Below are 15741 nucleotides of genomic sequence, written 5' to 3' on the forward strand. Positions count from 1 at the left end.
CCGGGAATCAGTCTGGTGAACCTTCGCTGCACTCCTTCAATAGCAAGAATGTCCTTCCTCAAGTTAGGAGACCAAAACTGTACACAATACTCCAGGTGTGGCCTCACCAAGGCCCTGTACAACTGTAGCAACACCTCCCTGCCCCTGTATTCAAATCCCCTCGCTATGAAGGCCAACATGCCATTTGCTTTCTTAACCGCCTGCTGTACCTGCATGCTCACCTTCAATGACTGATGTACCATGACACCCAGGTCTCGTTGCACCTTCCCTTTTCCTAATCTGTCACCATTCAGATAATAGTCTGTCTCTCTGTTTTTAGCACCAAAGTGGATAACCTCACATTTATCCACATTATACTTCATCTGCCATGCTTTTTGTGGAGAAATGAAATACTCGACACACGGTGTTTGAAACAAGCTGATTTATTCAATACTGAGACATAACATTAATCTCCAGCTCAGGTGCAGGGTTATTCAGAGCAGCAGAAACAAAGTCGAAGTGCCAGAATGAACATGGTTCAGTGCCCAATGGGAGCCCAGTAAATCCTGTCCCGTTACTGAAGTGCTCGTTGGTATTTACCCAGCATTCCGCGCGATGGAGAAAGTGCCGAACCCAGACTACAGGGGCCCAGTGCGCAGGCGCGGGTTCTGGAGCATGCGCGGTGCGAGTAATGGCGGAGCGGGCATGGTGAAATTGCGCTCCGCAAAATAACTATTTTTCAGCGGGACGGAGGTGAGTAATGGACCAGCGGGGAGCCGTGGCGGCTTCATAAACAACTGGTGCCCGCCGGAAGCCCGGAATAATAACCGGAATCTCGGCGGCTGCAGCCTCGAGGCTTTCTCCCGGAGAAAAGCCCATGGTAACGGCGGCCATCTTTGTACAGGAAGATAGGGTCAGTCCTCCGCCATCTTCATCTAATGAACAGCAAAGCGCATGCGTGGCCATCTTGGTGCAGGAAGGTAAGTGCAGCCCTCTGCCATCTTTAGTGAGCAGCAAAGCGCATGCGTGGCTATCTTGGTAAAGTAACATTCTCACTCTGCACACCTCGGATTTCTCACCATCTCCTAAAGGCGCTGCTCAGTGCTAAGCTTACAGTTCGGTCCTGGACAATTGTAACAAGAAAACCCCAGAGCGGTTCACTCTCAGTGTTGGAATCCCCATGTACAGTCCCAGGGTAATTATCTCATAAGAACATAAGAAAGAGGAGCAAGAGTAGGCCACACATAAGAACATAAGAATTAGGAACAGGAGTAGGCCATCGAGCCCCTCGAGCCTGCTCCGCAATTCGAAAAGATCATGGCTGATCTGGCCGTGGACTCAGCTCCACTTACCCACCTGCTTCCCATAACCATTCATTCCCTTATTGGTTAAAAATCTATCTATCTGTGATTTGAATACATTCAATGAGCTAGCCTCAATTGCTTCCTTGGACAGAGAATTCCACAGATTCACAACCCTCTGGGAGAAGAAATTCCTTCTCAACTCAGTTTTAAATTGGCTCTCCCGTATTTTGAGGCTGTGCCCCCTAGTTCTAGTCTCCCCGACCAGTGGAAACAACCACTCTGCCTCCATCTTGTCTATCCCTTTCATTATTTTAAATGTTTCTATAAGATCACCCCTCATCCTTCTGAACTCCAACGAGTAAAGACCCAGTCTACTCAATCTATCATCATAAGGTAACCCCCTCATCTCCGGAATCAGTCTAGTGAATCGTCTTTGTATCCCCTCCAATGCTAGTATAACTTTCCTTAAGTAAGGTGACCAAAACTGCATGCAGTACTCCAAGTGCGGCCTCACCAATACCCTGTATAGTTGCAGCAGGACCTCCCTGCTTTTGTATTCCATCCCTCTCGCAATGAAGGCCAACATTCCATTTGCCTTTCTGATTACCTGCTGCACCTGCAAACTAACTTTTTGCGATTCATTCACAAGGACCCCCAGGTCCCTCTGCACCACAGCATGTTGTAATTTCTCCCCATTCAAATAAAATTCACTTTTACTGTTTTTTTTCCCCAAGGTGGATGACCTCACATTTTCCAACTTTGTATTCCATCTGCCAAACCTTAGCCCATTCGCTTCACCTATCTAAATCTCTTTGCAGCCTTTGTGTCCTCTACACAACCGGCTTTTCCACTGTTCTTTGTGTCAGCTGCAAATTTTGTTACACTACACTCTGTCCCCTCTTCCAGGTCATCGATGTATATTGTAAACAGTTGTGGTCCCAGCACCGATCCCTGTGGCACACCATTAACGACCGATTTCCAACCCGAAAAGGACCCATTTATCCCGACTCGGCTTTCTGTTAGCCAGCCAATTCTCGATCCATGCTCATACATTTCCTCTGACTCCGCGTACCTTTATCTTCTGCAGTAACCTTTTGTGTGGCACCTGATCGAACGCCTTTTGGAAATCTAAACACACCACATCCATCGGTACACCTGGATCCACCATGCTAGTTATATCCTCAAAGAATTCCAGTGAATTAGTTAAACATGATTTCCCCTTCATGAATCCATGTTGCGTCTGCTTGATTGCACTATTCCTATCGAAACGGCCCCTGGAGCTAGCTCCGCCATTCAATAAGATCATGGCTGATCTAATCATGGACTCAGCTCCACTTTCCTGCCCGCTCCCCATAACCCTTTACTCTCTTATTGCTCAATAATCTGTCTATTTCTGCCTTAAATATATTCAAAGACCCAGCCTCCGCAGCTTTCTGGAGCAGAGAATTCCGTAGATTTACAACCGTCTGATCAAAGAAATTTCTCCTCCATTCAGTTTTAAATGGGCGGCACTTTATTCTGAGACTATGTCCCCTAGTTTTAGTTTACCCTACGAGTGGAAATATCCTCTCTCGATCCACCTTGTCGAGCCCCCTCGTTATTATATGTTTCAATAAAATTACCTCTCTGTTTTCTGAATTCCAACGTGTATCGGCCCAACCTACTGAACCTATCCTCATAAAACAACCCCCTCATCTCCGGAATCAAACTCTGAACAGCCTCCAATGCAAGTATATCCTTCCTTAAATGCGGAGACCAACACTGCACGCAGTGCTCCAGGTGTGGCCTCACCAATACCCTGTACAGTTGTAGCAGGACGTCTCTGCTTTATCCCCCTTGCAATAAAGGCCAACATTCCATTTGCCTTCCTGATCACTTGCTGTACCTGCATACTAACTTTTTGTGTTTTATTCACAAAGACCCCCAGGTCTCTCTGTATTGTAGCAGTTTGCAATTTGTCTCCATTTAAATTTAAATTTGCTTTTCTATTATTTCTGCCTCATATTTTCCCACATTATACTATTCTGCCAAATTTGTGCTCACTCATTCAGCCTGACTATATCCCTTTGCAGATTTTTTGTACCCTCACAATTTGCTTTCCCACCCATCTTTGTATCATCAGCAAACTTGGCTACATTAAACTCGGTCCCGTCATCCAAGTCATTAATATAGATTGTAAATAGTTGAAGACCCAGCACCGATCCCTATGGCACCCCACTAGTCACCATTTGCCAAACGTAAAATGACCCATGTATCCCAACTTTCTGTTTTCTGTTAGTTAACCTATCCTCTATCCACGCTAATATACTGCCTCCAACCCAGTGAGCTTTTATCTTGTGCAGTAACCTCTTATCAAATGCCTTCTGGAAATACAAATACACCACATCCACTGGTTTCGCCTTATCCACCCTGCTCACTGCATCCTGAAAGAACTCCAGCAAATTTGTCAAAAATGATTTCCCTTTCATAAAGCCATACTGACTCTGCTTGACTGAATCTTGCTTTGCTAAATGTCCCACGACTGCTTCCTTAATAATGGACTCCAGCATTTTCCCAAAGACAGATGTTAGGCTACCTGGTCTATAGTTTCCTGCTTTTTGTCTGCCCCCTTTTTTTAAATAAAGGCATTACATTTGCAGTTTTCCAATCTGCTGGGACCGCCCCAGAATCCAGGGAATTTTGGTAGATTATACACAGTGCGTCCACGTTCATTCCAGCCATTTCTCTTAAGACCCTACGATGTAAGCGATCTGGTCCAGGTGACTTGTCCCCCTATAGTCCCATTATTTTACCGAGTAATACTTCATTTGTGATGGTGATTGTATTATGTTCCTCCTTCACTATAGCCCCTTGATTATCCACTTCAGTATTACTCTGAGTGACCGAGTGTTTTACTCTAATAAACTGATCTCGGACTGTTTCTGTCAGATATTAACTCCTGCACGGTCCGAGCAAACACTCCCACTCCCTCGTCCCTCTGATGTTTTTGCAGAAATGCTTTGTGAAGACGGGCTCACGGAGAGAAACACCCTGCATGGAATGATCCCAAATTGAGCATCTCCAAGGGGCACGGCTCCCAGCTTTAATCATTCTCTGTCCTTTCCCCCCCAGGCCCAGTTCCTTTGCTCAAATTCTGATAAAAGTAAATTGGGAAAAGTGCACTTTGATTTTTACAGATTGAATTATTGCAGAGAGCTGCACATGCGCGGTTCAGCCCCACCCCCGTGTCGATTCCCAGTGTTCCAGGTGGAGGAATCCCAGCCTGTGATCGCCATTCACTCAGTGAGCGGAAGAAGATGGTTTAAAACAGCTGGGAATGGTGACACTGTGACCCCGGGGTAAGGCAGCGAGCAGCAGCCTCCTTACAGCAGCACAGCGCTTTGGGAGAGTGTCCACAGATGGGCTCAGAGATCGGCACTGAATCTGGGGGGAGCTCAGGGGGAGTCGGGAGCTGTGTGCAAGAGGCAGAGTGGAGCAAGAACCAGTGTCAGTGCGTGGTGTGAGTGGGGGAAGGGAGAGGCCATTCTCGGGCTGTTTGTGGACAGTGTGTGTCCAGAGTAAGGGAGACAGAATGGTCAGAATCTGCAATTTACAATCTGCTGGTTTCTCTCTCCAAACCAGTAGTGAACGTTCCTGGTTTAGTTCCCTCGGGGGCTGTGTGTAAGAGGCAGAGTGGAGCAGGAACTAGTTCTGGAACATGATGTGAGTGGGGGAAGGGAGAGGCCATTCTCGGGCTGTGTGTGGACAGTGTAAGGTAACAGAGAAAGTAAACCACCTCGCTCTTTCAAATCATTGCTGCTTTCTTTCCCCAAATCAGCAGTGAATGTTCCTGATTCAGTTCCAATCTCACTGTGTCTGTTGTTCTTGGGCAGTGAGCAGTGGAAACACAGCCTGACAGTGAGGATGTGAGGAGTTTCACAGTGCATCCATTGCAAGCACCAGGAGAGGAGTGTGGGAGAAGATATTTTAAAGAAGTGTTATATTGTTTCCATGCATTGAGTTCTCCAGAACCATGTTGCTGATGATCGAGAGCTACATTGTCACTCCCTCAGATACATCATATTCTCCCCGCATCCATATCTTAGAACTAATAATGTTCTCGTATTATCATTCTCAGATCAAAATTCTTCAACCAGCCTGAACAAATGTGATCTTTCCTCCACCTGGAACACAAGGAACAGTGCAGGCAGCTCCTTCTCACACACAGTAAGTCGATTATCACTCACAGAGCGCAGAGACACAGAACTGGCCACAATCCTATTGTCACAGACAGCAGAAGCTGTTAGTCCCACAGTGATCCGAAGTGCCAGAGTTACATTGTGAATCTTACAGCCACATGGAGCAGTGTAATCACATGCTGTTTCACCATTGAAACAGATCACACTGACAGGTACATTAAACACACACACTTGCCAGAAACTGACAGGTACAGTATAAAACATAAAACCACGTAGACTAAATTAAAGGCAGACTAACATACCAGAAACTTAGACACACAGCTTAAACCCCCACACACATACCAAAACCTGTCCGGTACAGAATAATACACACACTCGCATATCAGAGACTGAGAGATACAGTATAAAACCCATAATCGCACATCAGAGGCTGACATATTAAAATCCATATTCCCATAACATAAATTGACATACATGCCCATACTCACTTACCAGTAATTGACAGGTACAGAGTAAAGACCTCTCTTCCATACCAGAAACTGACAGGTACAAAGGAAACCCCACTTTCAATTAAGCAGAATCTGGCAGGTATAGAGTAAGACCCACAATCACATATCAGAACTTGACGGGTACAAAATAAAACCTAAGCTCCCACAACAGAAATGGACAGATACAGAGAAAGGCCCACATTCACATACCAGGGACAGATAGATACAAAGTAAAACTCAGACTCATTTACCAGAGACTGACAGATTCAGCACAAAACTCACCTCCATAACACAAATTGACAGTTAGAAAGTGAAACAAATACTCAATCAGGAATTGGGGGTACACAGTAAAACAATACTAACACACTGGAGAATGATGGGTATGGAGTAGAGCTCACATTCACATAACAGAGATGGACAGATACAGCACAAAACACACTCACACACCCCAGGAATGGAAAGGTACAGAATGAAACCCACAGGCAATCACCAGAAATTGACAGGTACAGGATAAAACCCACACTCTCAGATGAAAAACTGACATACAGAGTATAACCCTCATTCACATACCAGAGATCCACACTCCCAGACCAGACACCCACAATATTAATTCTATATTTGCCTGTCAGTGGATCAGAGAGTGAAAGTGTCAGTGTCCATCCAACACTCACCTGTCACATAGTGTCAGAGAATGAGAGAGGCAGTATCTAGGCAACACTCACCTGTCACAGTGTCGGAGAATGAAAGAGGCAGTATCTATCCAACACTCACCTGTCACAGTGTCGGAGAATGAGAGAGGCAGTATCGATGCAACACTCACCTGTCACATAGCGTCAGAGAATGAGAGAGGCAGTATCTATGCAACACTCACCTGTCACATAGTGTCAGAGAATGAGAGAGGCAGTATCTATCCTATGTGAACAAATATATCCCATACTGATAGCAATATCAGAGAATGAGAGGTACATTGTCTATCCCATATTCAGCAGTCAATCCTACAATGATACAAAGTATCAGAAAGTGACAGTGGCAGTGTCTTGCCTATATTCTCTCTCAATCCCACACTGACACACTTTATCAGAGAGTGAGTGGCAGTGTCTGTTCTATACACACCTGTCAATCCTACACTCACACACTTTATCAGAGAGTGAGTGGTAGTGTCTGTCCTATACACACCTGTCAATCCTAGACTGCCACACAGTACCAGAGAGTGAATGACAGCGCCTGTCCTATACACACCTGTCAATCACGCACTGACACACAGTACCAGAGAGTGAGTGACAGCGCCTGTCCTGTACACACCTGTCAATCACACACTGATGCACTGTACCAGAGAGTGAGTGGCAGTGTCTGTCCTATATACACCTGTCAATCCCACACTGACACACAGTACCACAAAGTGACCGATAAAGTGTCTAATCTATCCTAATGAAGCAATGTAAAACTATCCCATTGGACCAATGACTGACAGAAACAATACCAGCCAGAGTCAGCACCTTCAGGGTCAGAGAGTGTTGGGAGCCAGTGACTGTAGAACTGAACCCAGCCAGTGATGGTGATGATAATTCGGAACATAGGACAAGCTGCCTTCAGACGTGTGATGTATTTGAATTTCAGTACAGGGATGGGGATGAGAGTAAGGGGAGGGGATTTATAGCTTTGGAGGAACAAGAGAGGAAAAAATGTTGCATAGAATCTAGAATTGACTGTTCTGAATGTCTGTCCTGTACTTGCAGAAATTATTTTTGTAAACTCCTCTTCCAGGGTATCAGAAGGGGAGGATTTGTAGATGGGAAACACAAACCAAATATCACGTCAAGATCTAACAGAACCACTCGATTCCTCAGGATCTGAATACCATCTGCCTTTGAATGTGGAAGGAGAAATGTTTGTCTGTTCTGTCTGGGAACAGATTTCAAACATCAGTGTGACTGGAAAAGCACCAAGATACACACATACCCGAGTGAGAGTATTCCAGTGCACTGACTGTGAAAAGAGCTTTAACCAGTTACACAGCCTGACAAAACATCGCAGCATTGACAGCGGGGAGAACCTGTACATGTATTCTGTGTGTGGACAAGGCTTCAAGTGATCGTCCAACCTGGAGAAACACAAGGACCCCACAGCATGGAGAAACCGTGGCAATGTGGGGACTGTGGGAAGGGATTCAATTACCCGTCTGAGCTGGAGGTTCATCGACACAGTCATACTGGGAAGAGGCCATTCACCTGCTCTGAGTGTGGGAAGGGATTCACTCAGTCATCCCACCTGCTGAGACACCAGCGAGTTCACACTGGGGAGAGGCCATTCACCTGCTCCGAGTTTGGGAAGGGTTTCACTCGATCATCCAACCTGCTGACACATCAGCGAGTTCACACTGGAGAGAGGCCGTACACCTGCTCCGAGTGTGGGAAGAGATTCACTACATCATCCAACCTGCTGACTCACCAGCGAGTTCACAAGTGACTTCAGGGTTTGGATTCTGCTGTTGTCCCAGACTGAATCGTGCCCATTCTGACAGTTGGGCTTGCTTTCTGCTTATGCTGATCACCCGTATAATTGCGCTGGAGTTTACTATTCGAGATATTTCACCAATTAATCAATGGGAATAGGGTCAGGTAAAAAAATAACGCTTATTGTGTTTGCATCCATACTTCACTCTTTAAAAAAACATAAGAAATAGGAGCAGATGTAGGCCATCGTCCACTCGAGCATGCTCTGCCATTTAATAAGATCATGGCTGATCTGATCTTGGGCACAGCTCCACTTCCCTGCCCACTCCCCATAACCCTTCACTCCATTATCGCTCAAAAATCTGTCTATCTCTGTAAATGTAGATTCTTTTCTCTCAATCTGGTTCAGTAAAATTACTGAGTCGAATACCTCTTGTGCTTTGAACAAAGCAGTCTTTTATTTTTACCGGCCGGCAAGACCTATCAGACAGAAGATATACACTCTGGATAGAGCGTACACACTCCCTACGGATAGGTGAAGTTACATCGTAAAGCGTCAACAGTTATACAGTTTTGAAATCAGATAACAAAATACAATTAGATTGACATTCTAACTCAGCCACTCATTAGTCAATCTATATGAGATGTTTTTACGAAAGCTCAAGCATTGCCTCTGAATGTTTCAATCTAGTGGTGTGACTACTAACTGAGACCTTGCAATTCTGCAGATTTATCCATATATTTATTTCATGTTGCAATTTATGTTATTGGCAGGATTAGTGACTTTAAACCTTGGGAAAGAATGTCAGCTATGCTGATATTGCACTATTTGCAATCTGACATTCTCCCAGCTATTCCTCCATGGCTTATACATTTTCATATATCCCGTTTACTGTCCTTAATTCCATATATTCCGTTCAGATATCTACATCCCTCCTTTTATCATTCTATGATAACATTTAGGATCATTCTGAGAGTATTGCATTCATCCGTTCACACTCCATTTCCAGAATATTATTGTTGAGTAGTTCTCTAGTTTGTTGGATCATAACCCGGGAACCCTTGACCACAAGAGGGTTTGCTAACCTTGCCATCATTATTTTACAGCAGAGGTTAAGGCAACCAACAATCAAACAGCAGGTAATTATTATTGCGATGAGAACAATTGCCCCATGTATTAGATAGGATCTCCAAGATCCACCCAGAAACCAATCAAACCTGCTAAGTTCTTTTGCTGGTGTGTATAACTTCTTCACCTCCCTCCTTATGTGATCGGCAAGGTGGGTTATGTTTTCTGAACTATCAGGAATGTAAGTGCAACATTCAGGTCCTATCAGGGTACACGTTCCCCCTTTCTCAGCTAACAGGTAATTGAGGGCCATTCGGTTTTGTAATACTACGGTCCTTATTGCTACCATTTCAGCTGTGATGCCCTCCAGAGCCTCAGCAGTGCGGTTAGCTACCTGTTCCAATATCGTTTCTAAGTTCTGCACTTCATCCATGAGACGTTTTATCCCCACTGGGAATATCAGGACCCCAAAGAACTTGTCGGCGGGGGTGATGGCTCGCTTAACTCGTATGGAGGCATGTACTTCCGCCAAGGTACGTACTTGTCACATAAATGGCACCACATATCCCATATAGCAGGTCCCTATCCATCGCCTGGGCAACCAAGGATATGCCTTATGACCGCACACGAAATACGTGCCGTTAAAGGCTGCTTTTTGATATATTGCCTCCGGGTCCCAGGACTGGGCCCACAACCTCCCGTCTGTGTTATTTGGATCATAAGAGTGAATGGTGACCCGTGCACCTGTGGTGAGGTTGAGAATGTGTGGGCAATTGCTATACCCTACGACATGTCCCCTGGTACTGGTATCATTTCGAATTAGACATATGCCCCCTGCTGGCCTCCCAATCCCTGAGATATTGATCAGAGCTATGAATGGGGGTTCCTTTTCCCGGCTGTAGGTTGGTTGGTACCATCCCTGGAACGTCTGACTAATGGGATCTCCAAAACTCTCCCACTTGGTGACCTCCCCATGAGCGTTCAGGTATTAACAGTATGTTACTCCTCCTGGTCTCCGTGATCCCTCTTTTGTCCCACCTTCCATCATTCGTACTTGTATTGGCCCCCCTCCTCTTATTATAGTTTGGCTTTGAATCCATCTAACAGTCTCAGTTAGGGTTAGTGGAACGGTGCGCAAAGGAATTCCCCCTTTGGAATGTATACGGATATGTGAACACACCCAGCATCTAGAGAAGTTCCCTTTTTCCGCATAAACGTAAGACATACAAAAAGGTGTTGACATGGAGCTCTCGCCTTTGTCTTCCTTCCCATGCGCCAAAGCTGTCATATATCAACACTATTATGCAGACAGTGGCATACAGACACAGTCTCATCTTATGGCTCAGGATTCTGATAAATAGTCCAATTATTTTGCTGATTTAAAGAGTTCCGTTTTCCCGTCTCCCCTCTTCAGGTCTCCGTCGGTGTATTTAGCTTTCTTACGGGTAAGAGTTCAAACTGGTCCTCCTTCAACTGCCTTGTTCAGCTATGGGGAAGAGGAGAACTGGAACAGAAACAGGAATTAGACTAACCAGCAAAATTTGTTTCAAGGGTGATGAGCTTGCAGTGGTGCAGGTGAACGCATGCACTTTTCCCTTCTACCTTAGCTGCAGTAGGGGTAGTGAGTAACACCTGAAAAGGGCCCTCCCATCGTGGCTCCAATCCTTTTCGAAACCATTTCTTAATCAGAACATACAGGTTAGATGCAGGAAGAATGTTCCCAATGTTGGGGAAGTCCAGAACCAGAGGTCACAGTATAAGGATAAGGGGTAAGCCATTTAGGACCGAGATGCGGAGAAACTTTTTCACCCAGAGAGTTATTAGCCTGTGGAATTCTCTACCACTGAAAGCTGTTGAGTATAGTACGTTGCAGATATTCAGGAGTGAGTTAGATGTGGCGCTTAGGGCTAAAGGGATCAAGAGGTATGGAGAGAAAGCTGGAATGGGGTAATGAGGGAATGATCAGCCATGATCATATTGAATGGTGGTGCAGGCTCGAAGGGCCGAATGGCCTTCTCCTGCACCTATTTTCTATGTTGTTTAGCCTGTCAATACCTGCTATTTTTATTCAGTGTGGAAACGACATGATGGGTTATTTATACATTAAATGCCATAACAAACTTTAATGGCAGCTATTGTTGACACAATTAATTTTACATCTGCATGATTGGTCCCTCTATTTTTACCGTGCCCGGTCCCTTTAAATTCCAGCGGCAGGCGCTGGTGAGCGGCCTCTGCTCGTGACCTCGTGATTGGTCCACGACCGCCCGGCCACACATCAGGGGGCACATTGGTGGGTGGCTCTCAACAGTTCGACAAAACTTGTTCAGTAGCCCTCCAGCCCAAATAATAGCCGACCCCTACTCCACAGTGTCCCATCAAATACTTCCAGGTTTATATATAGTGCGGGTTAGATACAGAGTAAAGCTACTTCTACACTGTCCCATCAAACACTCCCAAGGCAGGTACAGCAAGGGGTTAGATACAGAGTAAAGCTGCCTCTACACTGTCCCGTCAAACACTCCAAGGGCAGGTACAGCACGGGGTTGGATACAGAGTAAAGCTCCCTCTACACTGTCCCATCAAACACTCCTAGGGCAGGTACAGGGGGTTAGATACATAGTAAAGCTCCCTCTGCATTGTCCCATCAAACAGTCTGTGGGTCTGGTGCAAAGTGTGTCTGCTGCCAATCTCCATGAATTAATCCATTCAACTGAGACAACCTGCACCCCGATCAGTCACAGTGCTGACACTCTGAAACTTCTCTCTGATCTCAGTAACTTTCTGACTGTATTATTGGACACTTGCTGTGATTCCCTGCAGTGGTTTTCTCTCTCCATTTCCTTCTAACTGCTCAAAGGGCCCACAACACACTGAATTTATGGAACAAGGAGGGAAGTACATCTCCCTCTGCTTCTATCTACTTATCTCTCCTTTCTCTCTCTTCCCGTCGCTCTGTCTCTTTCTCCTTCTCTTCCACTGTATGTCGTTATTTTTTCTCCCTCCCTGTCTGTCGGTCTCTCTCCCTCTCCCCAGCTATATTTCTCTGTCTGTACTTTTCTGTCCCTCATTCTCTGTCTCTCCCGTCATTTATCTATCTCTCACACTCTCTTTATCTCTCACTGTCTCTCTCTATCTATCTATATCTATAATCTATTGATGTTTAGATCTGCCTCCCATTGCCCCACTTTATATCCATTTCTCTTTCTCTCTCTCTCTCTCTCTCTCTCTCATTCTTTCTTTCTCCCTCTCATTTTATTTCTCACTTTCGCTCTTCCTCTTCATGTATATCTCTCTATATATACATTTATATATATATATATATATCATAGAAACCTAGAAAGAGAAAATATAAGGAGTAGTAGACCACTTGGCCCTTCGAGTCTGCATCACCATTCAATATGATCATGGCTGATCTTCTATCTCAACACCATATTCCCACTTTTTCCCCATACCTCTTGATGCCTTTTGTTTCTAGCAATCTAGCCATCTTCCTCTTAAAGATATTTAGTGACGGCCTCCACAGCCTTCTGTGGTAGAGAATTCACAGAGATATCTCCCTGCTCCTATCTCTACTTCCATCTCTCTGCCTCGCTCTCTTTCTATCTCTCACTGTCTCACTTTATCGGTGTATCTTCCTGCCGCCCTCTCTCTCTCTCTCTCTCTCTCTCTATACACATATCTCAATTTCTCTCTGTCTCCTTGTCTCTTGTTCTGTCACTCTCACTTTATCTGTCTCTCTGTGCCGGCTCACTCCCTCTCTTCCCCTCTTTCTTTCTCTGTCCCTCTGTCCTTGTGCTTCACTTGATGTATCGCCCGCTGGTCCTGTCTCATTCTGTCAAGCTGCATCTTTCCTGCCATCTTGTCTGTCCTTCTCTCACTCTTGTCTCTGCCTCTCTTTTCTTTTCTCTCGTTGTCTTTCTATCTCTCACTATTTTTCATCCCATCAGTTTCTCAATTTCTCCCACTGCCTTTCTACTTCTGTATGTCTCCTTGTCTTTCCCCATCTTCCCTTTTTCTCTCTCTACTCTCTGATTCCTGCCCTCTTTCTCTCACTGTTTCTCTCTCTCACTCTGACTCTCTCTCACTTTGAATCACTCTCTATGGTGTGGTTCTCTATCTCTCACTCTGTCTCTCTCTATCTCTCTCTCTCTCTCTCTGTCTCTCTATCTCGAACTAACTCACTGGCTCTGTGTGTCTCTCTATTTCTCACAATCTCTCTCTGTCTCTCTATCTCTAACTCACACTCTATGGTGTGTCACTCTACCTCTCACTCTGTCTCTCACTCTGTCTCCCTATCTCTAACTCACTGTCTCTGTTTGCCTCTCTATTTCTCACTCTATCTCTCTCTCTCCCTCAACGTTCTCTTTATATTTGCTGTGATTCACTTGATCTCTGTCCGTCCCTCTGTTTTATTCTCACACTAACTATTTCTCTCAGTCTCACTTTCTCTATCTGTATCTGTTTGTTTCTCTCTCGCTTTTTCTGTCTCTGTCTCTCGGCCTGTCCCTCTAAGTCTATCCATCTCGCTGTCTCTGTTTTTCTTTGTCTCTCCCTCTCAGTATCTCTCTGATTTTATCTCCCTCACTCCTTCGCTCTCTCTCTGTCTCTGTGTGTCTAGCTTTCGTTCTCTCTCTTTCGCTCTCACTCTGTCTCTTTCTATCACTCTGACAGTTCCCTCTGCTGGTAGATGCTTTCATTGAGTGTCTGGGCTGACAGCGGAGATCAGGCCCTTGGGGTGAGGTACCAGTGATGCAGTCTGGGTCTCTGAATCCTGACCCTCGGCAGCAATCTGCTTCTGTGGAGGTTGAGGGAGGGGAGTAAGAAGGAGGGCTCAATGTGAAGTAAATCACCAATGTTACCAGTGTCACTGGTAATTGGGAAGGGTCAACGTTGGCTGCATTTCATCAACAGACCACTAGAGGGAGTGGGAAAATTTAGTCAATGGCGCCGCATCCTGGTTGCAGAGAGTGTTACACCTCAATATTTCTGCATTACACAACAGGAGGAGGCTATTTAACACATCGTGCCTAATAATCCCCCTTGCTTCCTATTTTTCCAACCACCGGCAGTTTCTCCCCTTTCAAGTATGTATCCAATTCCATTTTGTAAGTTGCTGTTGGTTTAACTTCCACTGGCATTTCCGGCAGTGAATTCCAGATCGTAATAACCCGCTGTTTATAAACAATTCTCATCGTCTCCCCATTATTGAAGAGAGTGTAGATTGAATCCCCGTTTTAACATCTCTCCTGTTCCCAGTTACCCTGTCACTGTCCTGTGACCTTGATCCTGGGTCCATAAAGAGAAATAAACACTGGAACAAGTAGTTTCAAATGAGATAATATCGAGCAATGGCAACCTGCTGGTAAAAATCGTGGTGTGTAAATGTGGCTGATTTCCATAAAGAATGCTATTTTAAATAGGCACAAACTGTTTTAACAGATACATGATTTTACATTATTCATCCATTGTTTAAACATATACTTCTTTTCTGAAATTTGAGATATGCTATTTCAATTTATAGAGAGACACACACACATATGTATATAGTTTGCAATAATAATGTTAGCTTATACATACAATATTGCAGATATATGCTGTGTTAGGAGATGTGTATACCTGGATACATTGTGCACATGCTGCCTAAGATTATATACATGTTGCTTAAATTTATATTTAGAATGTTGTGACTTATAGAAAGGCCAGTTTATTCATACTTAATGTTCTAAGTTATATAACAGCTGATTTGAAGTGTACATATAAAACATTAAATTATATACTTATTCTGTAACTCTCTGTTATCTATAAACAAAAAAAGTTGCATTTACAAAGCGCCTTTAAAATAGTTACACATCACAAGGTGCTTCACAGGAGCGATTTTCAACAAAGTTTTGACACTAAGCCATATATTAGGACAGGGGACTGAAAGCTTGGGAAAGAGGTAAGTTTTAAGGAGCATCTTAAAGGAGATACTGTCTCCTCCCTCACATTCAAATCTGCTGTCATCATCTCCCTTCTTTAAATATCCTCCCTTGACCCCTCGGTCCCTGCAAAGCACCTCCCCATCTCCAACCTCCCCTTCTCCAAAGTCCTTGAGCATGTTGTCATTTCCAAATCCATGCCTATCTCTCCTGAAACTCCATATTTGAAACAGGCCAATCAGGTTTCTGCCTGTAATGGATCAACGTCACAAATGATATCCTATGTGACTGATCATGTAAAACCCCCTCCTCATCGTTCTTGACATGTCTGCAGCCTTTTGTAAGGTTG

The 15741-nt window shown here is 44.7% G+C and overlaps 1 protein-coding gene across 3 annotated transcripts; it reads left to right on the forward strand.

Annotated features, from left to right (window-relative positions):
- Window positions 1-650: 650 nt before the first annotated feature.
- LOC139257292 (zinc finger protein 239-like) lies at window positions 651-15223 on the forward strand. Of its 3 annotated transcripts, none has more exons than XM_070874427.1 (3): window positions 651-959; window positions 5401-5489; window positions 7714-15223. In XM_070874427.1, the coding sequence occupies exon 3, from the start codon at window positions 8077-8079 to the stop codon at window positions 8413-8415; it is 339 nt and encodes a 112-aa protein (XP_070730528.1). In that variant the 5' UTR covers window positions 651-959; window positions 5401-5489; window positions 7714-8076; the 3' UTR covers window positions 8416-15223. The 3 variants fall into 3 exon arrangements, with proteins under 3 accessions (XP_070730528.1, XP_070730529.1, XP_070730530.1); XM_070874428.1 differs by having other exon boundaries at window positions 651-732; XM_070874429.1 differs by lacking the exon at window positions 5401-5489 and having other exon boundaries at window positions 652-732.
- Window positions 15224-15741: the final 518 nt, after the last annotated feature.

This window comes from Pristiophorus japonicus, unplaced genomic scaffold (assembly GCF_044704955.1).
Source record: "Pristiophorus japonicus isolate sPriJap1 unplaced genomic scaffold, sPriJap1.hap1 HAP1_SCAFFOLD_82, whole genome shotgun sequence".
NCBI lineage: Eukaryota > Metazoa > Chordata > Chondrichthyes > Pristiophoridae > Pristiophorus > Pristiophorus japonicus.

Coding starts and splice junctions, on each gene's coding strand:
- LOC139257292 (XM_070874427.1), top strand. CDS start 8,077: ATGGAGAAACCGTGGCAATGTGGGGACTGTGGGAAGGGATTCAATTAC.